General features: G+C 44.9%; 1 protein-coding gene across 1 annotated transcript; it reads left to right on the top strand.

Moving 5' to 3' along the window:
• The first annotated feature begins 525 nt into the window (after positions 1–525).
• On the top strand, positions 526–17,490 carry FAM83F (family with sequence similarity 83 member F). Its single transcript, XM_033058804.1, has 5 exons — positions 526–996; positions 4,630–4,797; positions 11,083–11,204; positions 11,759–12,471; positions 17,426–17,490. The coding sequence occupies exons 1-5, from the start codon at positions 541–543 to the stop codon at positions 17,488–17,490; spliced, it is 1,524 nt and encodes a 507-aa protein (XP_032914695.1). The 5' UTR covers positions 526–540.
• The last annotated feature ends 320 nt before the right edge of the window (positions 17,491–17,810 follow it).

The following is a 17,810-nucleotide window of genomic DNA, read 5'->3' as shown; positions in this document are numbered from 1 at the left end:
CAACATTTGCATAATGAACCTATATCACCACCTGCTCAGCTACTAGTGCCTTCTCCTTCCCCACCTCAGTTTAAAGGCACAGGGTGTTCCAAATTCGTGTGTTCGGTGGGTCTTGCCTCAGAGGTGCGGTTTTCCCATTTCAACGCACCAAGTTCTCTCCTAGGACACAATTTCCCAAGTTAAAGATTTCTAACCTACATCCCTGCAAGCTGGTTTAGGCCACCACATCTTCCCTTTATCCTACATCCCTTTCCTGCATCTCTTAGGTCGGGTTGTTGTCCTTTTCGCAGACTCTCTTCTCCCCGCACCTCGTGTCCCGTCCCCGGGGTGCCGCGGGGGTCTGGGGCAGGGGCAGGGGCAGGGGCAGGGGCAGGGGCAGGGCGGCGGGGCCGGCGGGGCCGGCGGGGCCCGGGGCAGCGGCCCCACCCGTCGGGGCGGGCTCGGGCAGGCCAGGTGAGGCGGTGCCGGCCGCGCCTCGCCCTCCTGCCGCAGCCTGCTGCCCTCGCTGCCGGCCGGCGCTGCGCTGGGGGTGCCGGCGGCATGGCGGAGTCCCAGGTGCTCCTGCTGGACGAGCTGCACGTCAACGAGAAGGTGACAGAGGCCCAGGCCCGCTTCTACTACAGCGAGGAGCAGCGCCGAGCCCTGGAGGCGCTGGTGACCCGCGGCGAGGCCGCGTACCGGGAGGCGCTGAGGAAGGAGCAGCTCCGCGATTTCCTCTCCGGCCGGGAGCTGCAGGACCTGCGGGGCGGCTGGCGGGGCTACGACGACCCCCGGGAGGGCGGCAAGGTGGCGCGGGGGCCCGGTGGCGAGACCCTGTCGCTGGCCTACTGGCCCGAGTGCTCGGACACCGAGGTGCCCCCGCTGGACTTGGGCTGGACCGACAAGACCTTCTACCGCGGCATCAGCCGGGTGTCCCTCTTCACGCACCCGCGCAAGGAGGAGAGCGCGCCGCACCTGAAGGAGGTGGTGCGGGAGATGATCCAGCAGGCGCAGAAGGTACGGCCCGGCCTGGACGGGCCTGCCCTGGGCCGAGGGGCTGGCTCGGGCCATGGGGTGGAAAAAGCAGGAGCGCGCTGCCCGTGCGATGGTCGGCTCCCACCAGGCAGGGCTCTCCCTGCGCCTCGTTGCCAGTCGTGTTACGCTTTGCCAAAGCTGATGCCTGTGACGGGGTTAAACTTCTGCACACCCCCTCCACTCCCTCCCCTCAGTGAGGGTTCTGTACCCGTGGTTCGCGTTGTCCTGTCCCGGCCTCATTCCCAGGTTCAGAGGAAGACAGGTCATGATGCTGTTTCAGCCACCCCTACCTGGTGTGTACAGGTATCCCTAGTTAAAAGTAGAGCAGCGTGTGCGTTTGTGGGATGGTGTCTTTCGGGTTTATTTTTTGTGGTCTCAACACCGTCTAGCCTGAACTGCAAGTAGCCAAACTGCAGACAATATGCGGCTGCTCCTCCCATTTATCTTTCCCTGGAAATGACTGCTGGTGGTGACAGGGCACTTCTGGCAAGGAAGCAAACCAGCCATGATGCTACAAGAGCTGGCTTTGAGCAGGTGAGGGCAATGACGAGGGTTTTTCGTCACCCATCCCGGATGTGGGTGAAGCTCCCGGGAAAGACCACCCGGGAAAAGATCCCCCTCAGAGCTGACACACCCTTTGGGTAAAGGGGAGAACAGTGGAAGAACCTCCATTCCTGTGCTTCGTTTTGTAGCTTTCTGTTTTTTCTGCTTTATAATTCAGCAGTCATTTCCTCCTCCACCTGTTCCCCTCTGCCAGCGCACTCTATATGCACAACTTTGGCAGACTTGTTCAAACCGAATCTGCCGGGAAACACAGAAAACGTTACAGAGAGGCATTAATCTGGTGGGTGATCTTTTCAGTTCCCTGCTCTCAGAAATTGTGCACACCCCGTAATTCTGTTCAGTCACTGGTGTGATCAGGCACTTAGAAGACAGAAGCTGTAAAATCATTACACTTCGATGTAGTCCAACTTCACCTCCTCTTTGCACTGCCACAAAGGCTTCTACAGACTGTTCGAGAACTGGGAAAGTTTGTTTTTTTCAATAGCTGTGCCTGGCACCTAGAAATAATTAATTCCTTTGTAGATTTTTATTTTTTCACTGACTGGACAAACTGTGCCCCTCCCAGCCCGAAGCCGGTTTCATGTTTAACAGCCATTTGAGTGTTTAATGGTCCTTTTCATAGATAACTATGCCTATTGTGTTCAGCTGAGCTGGCCCTGGCAAAAAAAAAAAAGTCTGCAGGTAGCAGCTTTTTAATCAGCAAATGAGAGAGGGGGTTTGTTGGGTTTGTTTTTTCTGAGGGGGGTCTGAACAGATACTGGTAGATATGTGGCACATGTCTGTGGGTGGCTTATCATCAATATTTTACAAACATATGTTAATTAAGCTACCTTGCTGCAATGAGATTAGCAAGCATTAACTTGCCAATCTTAAAATTCCTATGAAGAGCTAGGCACACCTATGGGCCCTACAGATAAGTTTATTATCCATAGGATAGAAAGAGAAATGGGGAAAACCTCTTGCAGGGTAGACACTCATGCTCTGACTTGTTATGCTTGAGAACGCTCCTAGGTGATCTTGACAGATCACCAGCTGTGGCAGGGGTTTGAGATGGCAAACACAACAACAGGCGTTGCCCATGGGAAGTTTTGACTGCTGTTCTCAATGGTCCCCAGTCTTGGAAAGAAACCTGAACTGACCCAGGGCCCCACAGCCTGGAGGTAACCATCCCTTCACATTGCAAAGCCGGTGCTGACAATTAATGGTTTGTCCAGGATGGGGCGTAATTTCTGCAGTCATTACTCTCATTGCAAATGGAGGGGATGGAGAGAAAAGGAGTTGGTGCTTCTGCTATCCATTCCCTGTGTGGATGTTCTTATTTCAAAAGAATATTATTTGGCATCCTTTCTCAGCTCAGCCATACCACTGCGTATGGATGGGAGGAGAGGGAGCATAACAGGCCTGAGTTAATGCATAAACTGTTCGTGCCTTTAATTATGATTTGCCCATATGTGGAGTTGTTCAGAAGCAAAGTGTCACAAGTTCATTGTATTTTAATTTTCAGAGGTTCTGGTAACATTCCCTGCATCCTGCTGGAAAGGGAGAACCGAGGCAGGACCTGAAATCCTGCCTAGCAGAAGTTACTATGGGATTTCAGTGCAGTTCACCTGTATCAGGAACTTAGATGTTAATGATGAGCATAAATACAATGTCAGCTCTTTTTTCTTTCTCTAACAAAGGGAAGCTGGTGTAAGCACTGTTGACAGAAGGAGCCTGACAGAGCAGATGTGTTGGTTGTTGTTGGCCATGCAAGCAGAGACTCGGCAGAGATTCAGCAGATGCAGTGGGGGATGTTTACTGTGGCATCATCTTCCCAAAAGCCACTTGTTCAAGGGCATTTTGCACGAGAAAGAGGTCTCTGGGGAGAATTATTCCTCTCCTTAGGGGGCTTCTGCAAGAGAGCTGCACCTCTTCCAAGCATCAAGTGAAGAAAATCCTACTGTGTGATTCACTATTTAGCTTCATTCACACCAGTATATGCCATCTCCAGCCCAGATGGGCTTATTACTGTGATCCCCAGCATCTGGGAAATTAAAATTTAGACAACTCTATTCCCAGCAAACTGTCAGCATGGCAGCTCTGACCTGGCATGCTGATGTTATGCAGAGAGACTAGAAAAACAGTGGTTTCCTCCACTGATAACCTTTAAAATGTTAGGATGAATAACTCGGGCAGAAAAATTAATTGGTATTTCTAATGGTCTAAAAGATACATGTTTTGTCTTTCTCTCCCTCTGTAAGATCAGCATTACATTTACCCATAACCTTCTTGGTTTTGTTGTTACTCATCCTATAAATGTTCAGGCTTGTCTCTCACGTCAGTGAAACCTTTTGTTTTTATGTAAAAATCTATGCCTGGAAAGAAGGATTAGTTTTATACCAGAAAAACAGTACATGGGAAGAGAGGGAATGATCATTTTGCCTCTGAATCTTGAATACACTCCAGTCCCTTCCTGAGAAATATGAGGTGTTTATATTTGAGCTCTATAAATCATTCTTTGGGAGGCCAGCCCTGAGAGCAGACTTTTCACAGGGATTTGGGGAAAAAAAAAAAGGAAAATAGAATTCTTATTGCCTATGCTATCCATGATGGCTGAGGATGCGGGCCCTGATTCCTCTGCGCATTCATTCTTCCATTAGACACCTTCAGGTTAAGTGTTAAAGCCGTGTTTCAGTCTTTTTTTTTCAATCTGTTTTCAGTATTCTTCATTTAAGTGAATCCTTACAGAGATAATGCAAGTTTCTCAATACAGAGGGAAAACTTGGTATTTGGCTTTGGCGTTCCTCAGGCTGCTAAAATAAGTCATTTTCATCCAGAAGAAGAAATCTGATAGACATTTACTAAATTCCTTCCAAAGTGCAGCAGCTAACCCAGAAAATTACAATTATTGGTAGTGCTTGGTCATGTACATCCCTGTACTTTTGTCTCCCTATAGGCTTCTCCTCCGTTATCTGGTATCAATGCTCTCCTTTGTTTTGCACCAGTGGGGTGGGCTTCCTTTCAGTTCCTAACATTTATTCAGTTGTCTGTCTACCATCTTCTTGTTTCCAGATTATTGCAGTGGTCATGGATGTATTTACGGACCGGGACATCTTCCGCGATATTGTTGATGCAGCATATAAGCGCTGGATCCCAGTCTATATAATCCTAGATGAGGAGGGTGTGAAGCTCTTCCTGGAAATGTGCAGATGCCTTGACCTCAGTGACTTGCAGATCCGGGTAAGATATTCAGTACTGACCCATTATCTCCTTCAGGTCAATGGCCTTTCACAGTTGTAATGAATCTTGGAACTTGCTTGGACCAGCAAACACATTTCTTCCTCCCTACAAGTCATACTGCAGCACTTAGAGAGGGTTAATGAAATACAGAGGGATAACAGAGTGGCTTGATAATACAGAAGGAAAGAAAATTGAGAGTTTGGGATTTTTTTTGCCCTTCACCCAAGACAGGGGTCTGTGTCATTTCTTGGCTCTCGTGACCTAAAAATTTCTGTTAGTGAGAAAATTATCAGAGAAAATTCTTATAAGTCTTCTGTGTGAGGATTCAAACTAGAGTCCCAAGTAGCTCTCTGAGTTGTTTGCATAGATCCCTCTTACAGGGCACATATACTCTGTGAAATCAAGACTTTCCTATCTAGCAGTCATCATCCAGGAGTGAATTAGTTTGTAGTCTTCCTCTGCAAAGAATTGGAGGGATTGAGGACCACAGCTGCTGCCCAGTCCCATACCAGAGTGTGCTTTCATAAAGTGCATGCAGCACAGCAAAGTAGTCAATCTAGCTTGGTTGGCAGAAGCAGCCTTGGAGGGATCTCACTCCATCACATACAGGCTGAAATCCTTTGTGTGTTTCTTGTTAGTATTGTATTCCTTCCTTTTCTCCCCAACTTTTTAGTCACTATTGCTTGTTCTGAATACTGAAAAAGGTTGCTGGGTTGGAAACAACCCATGGCATGCCAGACTCGCTCCTCTTTGTGATCCAACTGTTCTGAGCAGCAGCAGGGGAAAAAGTGCTTTTTGCATGGAGGAAAGGTGGATTTTCCATAAACACTCAATTCGTAGTTAAAAAAACCCCAAAACACAATCAAAACTTAAGAAGTTCTGAAGATTATAGTCTCATATTAATCATTTTAGGAGAACTATCTTAAATCTGGATAAAAATTGCCTGCATATATCTGAACAGTGCTTCTGTGAACTACCACTCTGCTCTGAGTTTCGTAAAAGAAGACATCCAGCTGAGAAGTTTTCTCATCTTTCTCCAAAACAGTGGTGGGAGTTCCTTCCCTCTGGTGTCTTTGAAAGCAGAGACAGACCTCATTATAACAGATGTTTCAAGTGCCAGTGGTATTGTGTGTCCTAGGCTTGTGTCTCTCTGGTACATAACTCTGAAATCACAGCAGTAGTTCCATTTGCTCTGGTACTGGTTTCCCAGTACTTTTCTCACTGTGTCATCATGTACAGGAATGATGTCATCAGTACTACAATATTTTAACTCCTGGACAGAGTAAATTAAAAGATGCCCTGGCATTTTAGAAAGTTGTGTTGCTATTGGAGAGGTGAGTTCCTTTCAGTCTCTCTTTTCTGTCTATAAACAGTAAGCAGTGCACTTCTGCTCTTCCTCTTATTCTTCCGCGCAGGCGTTTATACAGACTTGCCACTCCTAAGCCAGTGATCACAGTGATGTGTTACAGCAGTGCCTAGGTCCTGCAGCAGTGTAGTTGTATGGGTCTCTCCAAGGAGGTGCAGTTTGAACTGATGCAATCAAAAGAAGGAAAAAGCTTTTCTGTGTCACTTCTGTGATTCCCTTCTTTCATGGCAGCCCATGCTATGTTGTTCTTTAGACTTCTTCAGCTAAAAATAGTACAAGCAGAGTTGAAGGAAGTCCACTGAGAAGAAATTTTTAACATCTTTTGACCTAGTTGTTCACTATTCTGCAGAGCTTCAGCCCACAGATTGCTGTTCTCCAGATTTTTCCCCTCTTTTCCCAGGTATCTCATACTGGATCTTAAATTCCCCTGAAGGTTGTCACCTTTCTTTTCCAGTATGGCTTAGGTTTTTGTTAGTCTTGCTGAAGTCAATGCAGTTAATTCCTCTATATATTTCTATGGAATGACCAGAGAGATTGTTGATGGAATGGGGAAATTAGTAACTTGCCTCTTAAGGAAGATCTCATAGTGTCCCACCCACAGCTGCTTTGGATGTGCCTATACTGCTACTTGGGTCAGTGTGGCAGAACCCACATGTAGGGATTTCCCTGCTAACAGGAAGCTCTGGCAAGGTTAAGGTTTTCCCTTGAGGACCCCCCCCAGTCCTTCCTCTTTGAACTAATGTGCCAAGAGTTGAAGATCCAGATTTAAAGCAAGAAAGCAAGCTGGGCCTCGTGCCTTGTTCAGGCAGAATCATTTTGTCCTGCATTGTTTGATCACAGAGGATACTGAAATTGCTGAATAAGCTCTATCACTTTCACCCATTTCTTATCTACGGGTCTTTCTCCTGACATTGGCTATGATGTCTGAGTTTCTTCTACAGATTTTTAGCAACAGGGAATATGTTATCTCCTTTTTGAATTACCATTTTCTAGAATATTTTCACCAGTCTTCACCAGACGTATTTTGCCAGCAAAGGAGTTACATACTCTTCTTTCCTGCCCATCTGCCCACCTTTCCTTTGGAATGCTTATGCAGGGTACAGAGGATGGCTTTTTTTCTCAGGAAGTGGCAGCCACATGAGATATAACTCTGAGGCTTAGAGGCAAGTTCTGATCCCAGGAGGGGAGAGATGATAGACTGCCATGATCTGCAGAGTCACAATGTTTATTCTGTCTTCTGTCACTACCAGATACTCATTGTGTTCTGTGCTTGCTGCCCTTTTGGTCCCATTGCCTTGTTCATCCAACACAAAGTGAATACTTCAACAGTCCTAATACAGGGAGATTTACTGTTAACACTGGATTTTGCCCTTTGCCCATGTACAGCGATGGACATTTTCACAAAATTCCTGGCTATTGTAGTATTTTGGTAGAGATGCCAAGGTATCATGATCTGCTGGCAGTCTCATGGGAGGGAAACTGCTGTACCTCACCCTGGAAAGACTGAAAGTTCTTAACTAACTCCTAGCATGAAATGAGAAAAACTCAATTTTTTTCTGAAGGCCAGAGTTCACCCGAAATGTATTTAATTCAATCATCAGAATGTTCATGGGTTGTTCATAAGAGCCTGTCTTGTGTGTGAGTCATATGGCTTCCTGAGCCTACAGGACACGGTTTGTCAGACTTCTGTTATGTTTGACACAACAGTGTTCTTTGGAGATCACAATGAATCAGAGTTCTCATAGACACAAAATTCATAGCCCCTCAGAAATTCCTTTTTTTTTCAGGACGTGAGGGTGAATGTTCCCACCAGTTTTTAGATAAGTGTTTTTTGTCCTCATGTTTCTGTTAACCCCAACCACAGTAACAGACACTCCTGCCCAAAGGCAGAGAATTCTAGAGTTCCAAGCAAGCCCAGGGAACAACTTATCTGCAGGAAGTTCACCTTCACATTAATTTTTACATTCATTTTCCGAACATATAAGGAGTTTCTCCTTTCACTTCAGTAAGTCTAAAAAGCTTCTGCCTAAGAAAATTTTGGAATTTCATTTCAGTATTTCGTGTTTTTCATCATTGATTCCTACTTGAGATGAGGGAGGAGTGTAATGTGATGTGAAGCAGTGCTGTTGGCTTTCTAATGGTCTGCTAGAGTTTTTAATGGTCTGTAGTATTCTTCTAGACTACCTGTGACCTTCTGAGAATGGGAGCTTACAAGACTTTCTTTTTGTAAAGACACAGATAATACTCTAATACTCAATAATGATCTTGGCAGGCCATGTCCCAGCTAGCTGCATTCCATACTGTTCTTCCTGAATACTTGCAAGTTACACTATTTTGACAATAACCATGCCTTTTCCAAAACTGTCCGGGGCTAACAGAGGATTTCCCAGTTCTAAGAGGAAAGGTACACATAGGATTCTCTGGTGGATGTAGTTACACCTCCCTTTATGGTCTGTCTTGTGTATCCCCCCTCCTCAGCCCCAGTTTGTAAGCACTACAGCCTAGGTCTGTCAAGTCAGCCACAGAACTACTGACTTTCTAAACTGGGTCTAATTTAGCTTTCTGTGGATTCAGAGTGAGGTTTAAGTTTGTCACAAAGCAAGGAAGACCAATTCCTTACTATATCTGTTAGGATGCTCTGTCAGGCTTGACTCAGTCATGTTAGGTTGTAGCCAGGGAGATGTTAGTCACTGCTTGTGATGAGGAGTGGTGCAAGTCTGTGGAAAGGAAATATGGAAATTTAATGCAGACTGCATCTCCCATAAGCCAGGATATGACAAAACAAACCTTAAGCAGGCTTCTGCAACAATACAGATCTGGAGGTGTCACTTCTATCTGGTGAGCTGACTGGTCCTCTACTCAAGATATTTGTTACTACTGTAACTCTAGTGCCCTCTGAACATGCCTTCAATCTCACCTCATTTGTATTTGTCTTTCCTCTTTCGTTATTGTGCAGTCTTCAGTACGTGAACCCAGGCTTGTTCTTCCTCTGTATAGCTTAACTTAGCAGTCTACAAATGTTCTGAGATCCTTCAAGGCAGAAAATATTATACAAATAACCTGCTAAGTGACTTGATGTTTATATGACTTTGTACTTGTTTCCTGCATTTCAAGATGTATTAATGCACTCCTGTACCTATTTTATTCAAGGAGTTTTATGTGCTCGGCTGTTCAGTTCTATCCCCTCTGCGCCTTCTTAAGTGTTACATACAGCTCAGTTACTGCAGAAATTCAAGTGTGTTTTCTTTCCACCAAAAGAAGGTGATAGAACAGACAAACACAGTAAGATCCACACTTGTTATATGCTGGGAAACTTTCTGCTCACACAGGCTGATACTTGATTCACAGGAATATATCATATATCAATACATATCACATCAGAGCTGTTGACTGACTTCTTGTCTGGTGCAGTCAGCATACCATGATTTGGCAAATCCCACATCCAACTAACCAGCAAGGAAAAAAAATGTTTCAGGTGATCAGCCAGCCAAATTGAAATGTTATTTTAACTACGGGAAAGGGCACCCTTTCTCCTGTGCTCTACCCAACCTGCCTTCAGCATCCCATACCTATGACTCACTGCTAGGCTTTGGGCAAGCACTTCATCTTTTTCTGTCTTAGGCTCCTCATCTTTAAAACAGGGTAATAATACTTTCATCAGTGTTGGGAGCATTAATTAGCTAATGCCCACACAGGACTCCAGACAGATCAAGCAACAGCTGAATGCAAAACAGTACTATCATCAGTTACTGTTAGTCAGAATTTGTATTTCCACTGCTGTATTTTAGTGGGGGGATTAGGAGCAGATTCAAAAGGTAGGAATTATATTCAGAAAAACAGCTTTTGAAAGAAATCTGCATTCTCATAATCACTCATTCCTGCATGTTGATTTCTATAGCCTATCAATATTTAAGCTGTCAGTGAGGTTTGTAGTAATAGGACTTAGCTCTTTGTGGGATCTGAGGCTGTGCTAGCATTAGCCAAATCCTCCTGATTCTTCTGCTCTGCAGATGGGGAAGAATGAAACAAAGGTGAATTGACTTTCCCAGAACATCACAGGGAATAGTATCAGAACTGCAATTACTCCTGATACTATCTGACTCCCAGCCCTGGATTTAGGACTCCAGTTCACAGTGCCTTTTAGCTTTTCATTCTTAAGGAATCCTTATATAAAAATATGGTGGAATGAAGAAAATGGTCTAGATTTGTATGTTAGAGTTACAATTTGCTCCAAACTTATAGTGACATTAAATTATTTTGAGTTTGGTGGGAGGGGGAATATTTCATGTTAGGCACTTTGGCAGTTAAGCCTTGTGCAGCCAGGACCCATGAGCAGAGTAACCCTCAGTCCAATGTGCAAATATATCCTTATAGTATACACAGCACATATCTATTGTTAATAAATCATCTAACCTTAACTTTGTGATTTTTTTTTGTGTCTGGTAGTGCTTTGTTTTATTCTTGTAGGTTTGCTGACCAAAGGGTGTGAAATGTGTTGTTTGGGAAAAGGTATTCTTTTTCTAACTACTTCCATTCATTTTATGAAAAGATTCTCCTTCCTTGTCCTCAGAAATTCTTCTTCACTGATCTATTCAGGACATTAGAGAAGGCACTTACCTGACAGCATTGTCTTGCTTAGGGGCTCAAGTGAATAGCTGAAGACAGCAGGCAGGGTTTTGGTGATGCTGACCCCTTGGACAAAACTGATGGAGAAGAGTGACCTGTTCAGACAGGGGATGACAACAGGACTTACAGCACTGTGCTTTCCTTTTGCAGCCCTTCTGGTGGCTGATACAAAATGAGCTGTAGTCCCAGAAGTAGTGAGATAATGTGAGTGACATCTTCAGACTTGGAGCTGGCAATTACCTGATTTTCTGCCCTATTTATTGTGACATTTTGTCTTTTCACCTCCCCATTAGAATATCCGCATACGCTCTGTGACAGGAGTTGGGTTCTACATGCCTTCAGGGAAGATCAGAGGCACTCTGGCATCCCGATTCCTGATGGTGGATGGTGAAAAGGTGGCCACTGGATCATACAGGTGGGTTACTCTTGCTTAAGGCATTTAGGCATTTATTTTAAGACTGGTCATGACTTTGCTTGAGAGTCTTCTTCACATGTCACCCCCCTTCTATCCCAGCATCTGTGTAGCATCTGTAGAAACTGAAGTGGGACAAAGAGAAGGTGGCATAGAGCCCTTCTCAGAGAATAGAGCATACCCATGCTGGCAGACCATTGCAGAGGGCTAGAGACAGTTCAACACTGCATCAGGAAGGGGTTTGCAAGGACTCTTTACCAGTTCCTATAGTCAGTTTTCTTTAGTGAGGTTTTCGGTCCCAAGACTCTTCCTGTTGATGCACTGCTGTTTTTTAAAAAGGGTAAACTGTCCTTCAGAGTTTCAGGGCCTTTTCTGCCAAATCTGGTCTACATGTCTAAAGAAGAACAATAATGTTGTGTTTCTATTGGGGCCCATCTGGGCAAAGATATAAGGACAAATGGCACAATGCTACGTATTCCATGTCTTAGGTTTTGTTAGGTGGACTGGGTCAATTACGCACACCAAAATCTAATGTCGGTTCTGTTTCCACCTCTTAGCTTCACATGGACTTCATCCCACATTGACAGAAACATCCTGCTAGTCTTGACAGGACAGCATGTGGAGATGTTTGACATTGAGTTTCGTGAGCTCTACGCCATCTCAGAGGAAGTTAATTTATACAAGGAACTGGGCATTGCTAACCCGTTCCTCCATGGAATTGGGAAGCCAGGCTTTCATTCCTCCACTGTGGCTCGGAAGTTCATTAACCCAAAGTATGGTTTAGTAGCCGGGGCAACCCGTGGTGATATGATGCTCTGGGCTTCACGGCACAGGCAAGACAATCACGGAAACGTGGAAAAGGAGGAAACAAGTGAGTCAAAGAAACGGTTAAATCAGTTCCTGAATGACTTAGTCACACTGGAGCAAGTGTACCCAGAAATAGATCCACCTCTGGAGAACTTGAACAAGCTGAATCGGAGCCCCCAGAAACTGTTGTCTCGGCTCCACATGGACCTGAAAAATAAATCCAAATCCAGAGAGTCTATTCGTGACATAAAGAAGGAAGATGCACAGACCAATGCAAAGCAAGGAAAACGGTTTGCCAGTGGGCTTTTCAGTCGCAAGGCCAAGCGCTCTCCAGGCTCAAGCATTGAGGCCAATTCTTTTGCGAGTGAAGGACATTCAGGAGAAGACCTTGGGAACATGAAACTGGAATATGAGAGGCTCAGCATTGGCCATGCCAGTGTTCGGAGCACTGGAGGCAACTCAGGTAAAACCTTTTACCAGCACACTCTGCATTCTGTGTCCCTTGTTCTGAGCTTGGCCGATTGATGCAAGTATACCCACTACAGGCACTTGTGAGTAGATCCTCTTATTTCCTCTGAATCAAAATGAGTTAGATCAAAGGGTAAGAAGCTGTATCAAAAGATACAGGCAATTTACGTTGAAAGCAGTTTAATGGCAGTCTTACTGTTAAGTTGGTACTTCTCATGTGGATGTTTCTTGTACTTTTGAGCAACAAAGGGAAAGAAAGGTGAGCATTGCCTTGTGTAAAACAGTGCTCTGTTCATGAAGTGCATCTGCCTAATAAACACCAACTCTATTGTAGAGGCTAGCAGGCCACAGACAGATTTTCAGTGTAATCCCTCTTTCCCTCATTAGAGTTTAAGGCAGGTATATTTCCTTTGACAAATTGCTGGTGGAGAAGAGGAAAATGCGTTCATGTTGAGGAGAGGGGACAAGGAGTGGAGGAAAGGGTGCAAGTCTTTAATTTGCTTCTTTACCACCTCCTGAAATGGGGGAGAAGGTCATGAAAACAGAAGCTACGAAGAAGTAGATCACTAGCTCTCAACTTTTCTCTCTTTGCTAATGCATGATTGATATCTTCACTAAGTCCTTCCAAGGCTTCAATCAGTTGAAGACACAAATGATAAAGATTTCTAACAGGTTATTTGTTCATAGCTAACTTCCCAACATTTTACATGTTTTTGAGATTGAAGTAAATCTTTGGACTATTCAGCCTGGTTGTCTTCCTCTCAGCTGTGTTGGGTGTCAATACATCCTGCACCATCAGGAAAATAAACTAATTGCAAGGAGAAAATTTTTCCTCCACTTGTCAGGCCAGAGACCATTCTGTGCTCTGATGAACGCAAAATGCAGATGTAGAGAGACTGAATTCCTTTGCAGTTATCATGATGTGAAATGGAAAAACATTATCATGGGACCAAGAAGAAAAGCAGGGTATTGGGACAGTCAACAACAATGATTAATTAGATTCCTGAAAATATTTCTGGCTAAATGAAGGACAGACTCAAAAATGCCAAATGGAACAAGAGAGAGAACCTGTAAGAAGGCATGGCTAATTTATTTAAGACTGTAGCAGATCCATTTTAGAATCTGCATTTGGCATTTGGGGAGGCTGAAGTTAACCCTGGTCTAAAGAGGTCTTCTCTCCAAGTAAGTCTTGAGCACAGGCATTATGTGCTGGTGGGCCCCATTTCTCAAAGCCAGGAGAAGCAAAATCAGTGAGGACCTGTGGGGAGATATATGGGCATTTCCACTCGCAGGAATGGACCTGAGTGCTTGCAGTACCCTCTAGTGACAGAAGGAGAGAATTGTGCCGTCTCTGATTCATCAGCACTTTGCAATATCAGAGATTCTCACTGTCACCTGTTTTAAAGCAGCCAGCCTGGCATTTCCACAATGTCCTGATGAAATCAGGCCCAGTTTAAGGCACAAGAGGTTGATGTCTTTGGTTGGACAGTGGGGTGCTGCACCCTGCTGGGGCATTGCACCATCCGGACAGCAGGGATGTCCCTGTTCCTCTGATGCTTGGTCTAGACCATTTCCACAAATACATTACCATGCTATTATGTTCAGGTTTTATTTATTGCCACTGTTACTTCCTGCAGACTGACAACTCTTTCAATAAGGGGGAAGGAAGAACTGAGAACAGATCGAGGGAGGGTGCTGAGGTCCAGCACACCAGTTTCCCTTCTGTGCTTTTTCTGACCTGATAAATCTTTCCAGTGAGTCCTTGCTAGTGTTTTTGTACTATGCAAATTTAGAATGCCTGTTCATGGTGACAGTGGAGACTCCACAGCTTTTGAAGTATGGTGTAAGTAGACTTTGGTCATCTGGTGTCATCAAAGGCTGGAGGAAGATCACGGATTCTGTGTTTCTTTTGAATTAGTCACTGTTCTAGAGAGAAATCTTCTCTAGTCTAATAGTCCCAAAGTGGCACGTTAGCAGAGATGGTAGAGAGCACATTAGATAGATTGAAACTCATGAGGAACAGAAAAGGATTTAATAAAATATTCTTAAATACAGCCATGGAATAGAGTCCCAGCCTCAGTATAAAGATAGGAGGCACTTTGTTCTTGGGTAACTTTAGAGTTGACTTCATTTTAAAAGTTTAAGTTGTCTTTGAGCAAAGCTAGTGAAAACTGGTACTGTGATACTCTGAGTGACAGAAGGGAGGTAAGAAGTGGAAATGAACGAGAAGGTACTTGGTATGCAGGCAGGTTAGGATGCAATTACTCAGAGCTTCACAGTTTGAAAGAGCTGCCCTTACCTTTTGTAAAGATTACACAGCACACTTAAACCCCATGGGCCTGCCTGCACACATATTCTCCAAAGTCACTATTAATTCTCTAGCACCACAGAGACACATCCCACCTTGCAAATGCATGGAGAGACCAGATCCACACCCGAGCAGCTCATAGAGTAATTGAAAAACATTATTCAAGCAGGGAAAAGTCAGATTCAGTCTTGTAGGAGCAAGTGGTGATGAAGAGAATCTGAACTGGGAAGGGAAATGATGAAAGTGTATGCTGTGATGGAGTCTGAAAATCTGATGCAGTATTTACAGGCTGGAAAAGGATTCCTACAATACAAGTGCTGGAAAATACACGCGCTACAGATAGTAAGTAATATCCCAAACTAGTATCTGAATTAACACCCTGAGGTGTTGTCCTAGCACATGGAATGGAAGTTGTGCATTGTCTTACAAGGCTTTCTCAAACCACATGATCAAATTAACAGAACCCTTGAATTTCACTGTTGCCCACTGAGGAACACAAGAGCAGCTCTGAACCTGACCAGAATCTTTTTAACTTTAAGCTGATGTTGGGCAGACTATGATCAGCAATGTCAGTGACTTCTGTGAGCAGTTTCTGGGAAATACTGCAAAAGTCTGAAAGCTCTGTGCCTTCAGAAGGTGCAGACTTTTTGGTTAGTGTTCTCCCTTGGAAGAAGCAATGTAGGCTTGTCAAGAAGAGTCTGCTGTCCTTAGTTGCTCCATGCATCGACTTCATTCCTCATGAGTGGTGATTGCAGAATACAGTAATTTCACGACCATAAGGCGCACCGGACTATAAGGCGCACCCCCCCAGAGTCGGCAAGATTCGCAACTTTGTAGATCATATAAGGCGCACCGGACTATAAGGCGCACTTTTTTTTTGCAGTGAGGCTCCGCCCGCAGCTCCCCCCGCACGGTTACTGGCCAAGGCCCCGCCTCAATTCGGCAGCCATTGGCCCCCAGGCCTGCCTGGACACGGGAGGGGCGGCGCCGTGGGCCCCCTGGCCCGCCTTCACCCAGCAGCCATGGGCTTCTTGCAGCAAGGAATGGGATAGAAATGGGATTGAAATAGCTGCTTAGTTATCACCAGTGTTATTCAGCCAAAGTGAGATCATGGAAGGGTGGTAACTGGAATTTTCAGCCTCTTTTCTGAAGAGAAAGAGGGAAATGCTGTTAGGTACATACAAGGAGGGTGTTTGCTCTAACTGTAGTGGGATATGAAGAAAAAGGTCAGAAGACAAGAGTAGAAAGTGACAAGAATAAAAGGGTTGGGAGTTGAAATTAAGCAGAGAAGCACAGACATCTTTCAAAATAAACATGAGGGTCTTGAGTGTGATACAGAGAGGTAAGGAAAGAGGGGTGGGGAGGAGGTTGTAGTAATGATAATACTAGCATGCAGGATGTGTCAGAGGGGGACAGGTAGAATGAAATGCCACAGGGAGATGTGGGGAGGAGGCAGTAGCACACAGAGCAGCCACAGAAGTGAGGGCAGGTTGCAGTGCAACCTCCCAGGTGAATATCAAGAAGATGCAGTGTGGAAGAAAGTGGAGAGAAGGAGGGGAAGAAAAGAGAGCTCTTCTCTTCCCCATCACCTACAGGTGGGGGCAGCTTTGATCAAATACCCACAAGCAGGAGAGTGACGTTAAAAATTATTGACATGAAGTCCAGTTCAGAGGCAGTGCTTGGGTTGAATGCTCCCTAAATTTGGCACGGCTGAGATTTCTCAGTAGCATGTCAGCATGACCTGTGGCAGTTGTCCCTCTCTGTTTTCACTCTGAACTGGCATCTGGCTCCAAGTGCTTGAGCTATGCACATGCACCTTCCTTCTGTACAAATACATGAGCAGGGCCTGCCTGTGTTCAGAGTGATTCCAAGCACATGGCAGCCCCTCTCAGTCCCTGCTGCCCTGGGCTAGACTCATGCAAGCTTTGCTGAGCTCAGAGCACAGATGAGCTCCCTTACTTGCAAAAGCCTCTGAACACACTTCTGTACAGTGCTTGAAGCAGATATGCTGGGGCATCCAGGTCAACATCTGGTTGCAGTGATGGAGACCACGTAGAAGTGCAAGCATTGAAAGGTACAGATACTGGGAGCAGAAGAAATTCATAGAGTAAGCAGTGAAAAAAACTAGGATTATAAAAAATGGAGGCCGCATACTCTGCCATTTTAGTGAGAGACCTTGGCATTTGTCTTGCACAAGCAGTGGTTGAAACACTGGCACTAGAAATGTTTGAAACAAAACATGAAAAAAGCCTCTTCTGAGAATGTGCGTGGTTATCAAATGGATGAGATGACCTTGGATTTTGGGGCTTTTTTACCATACCTCACTCTTCGGAAAACTTCCCACCGAAGGCATGACCAGACTACTTTTCAGTGCCAGCTGGGACCTAATGATACTGCTGAAGCTGGATTGGGTACAAGCCAAAGCCTGGAAATACTTCTCCAGTGATTTTCTCTACAATATACTCTGCATTTGCTCTTACTTTAATGTTTCTTCATTTCACTGCAGTAGAAAAAAAGCCATGAGAGAGTGTAGGCCTAACACAAGGTGTATAGTAAAAAATAGGAGTGAAGCATGAGTCTGAACTTTAGCCAGGTCATATTTACCTAACATTAACACTACTTTAACTTCTTTTCATTCCAGGTAACCTGAATCCAAACTCCACTATGAGCGATAAAAACAAACAATCTACCTGTGTGTTATCTTGATTGGGAAGGATTGTCTGGAGAGCTAAAGACTGAATCACAAGCTGGAACAGTAACTTCTTGATTGATTTTGAACCTACAGCCACATCCTCATGCAGTGATCCGTAAAGCCACTGCAGGTCCTGGATGCATCTGGCACCCCCAGCTAAAGCACATTTACTGGGTGATGAGCAGACTTTGGATAGTCGGTCCCTTAAATGAGGGTTGGTGATGAATGTATTAGTCCATATGTCTATGTGCACACGTATTTTGTATATAAAAATAACTGTGATGACTGGTCTCAGAGCTTGCTCTGTGCCCAGAGAAATGCAGGAGATTTTCTG

Source organism: Catharus ustulatus, chromosome 4 (genome assembly GCF_009819885.2).
Source record: "Catharus ustulatus isolate bCatUst1 chromosome 4, bCatUst1.pri.v2, whole genome shotgun sequence".
Classification (NCBI taxonomy): domain Eukaryota; kingdom Metazoa; phylum Chordata; class Aves; order Passeriformes; family Turdidae; genus Catharus; species Catharus ustulatus.
This window is presented reverse-complemented; position numbering and strand designations above follow the sequence as displayed.

Bases quoted from the DNA above. Each gene is read 5' to 3' on its own strand.
- FAM83F (XM_033058804.1), top strand. From the start codon at position 541: ATGGCGGAGTCCCAGGTGCTCCTGCTGGACGAGCTGCACGTCAACGAG. The intron at 4,798-11,082 runs GTAAGATATTCA...CCTCCCCATTAG, and splicing joins TCAGTGACTTGCAGATCCGG to AATATCCGCATACGCTCTGT. The intron at 11,205-11,758 runs GTGGGTTACTCT...TCCACCTCTTAG, and splicing joins GTGGCCACTGGATCATACAG to CTTCACATGGACTTCATCCC.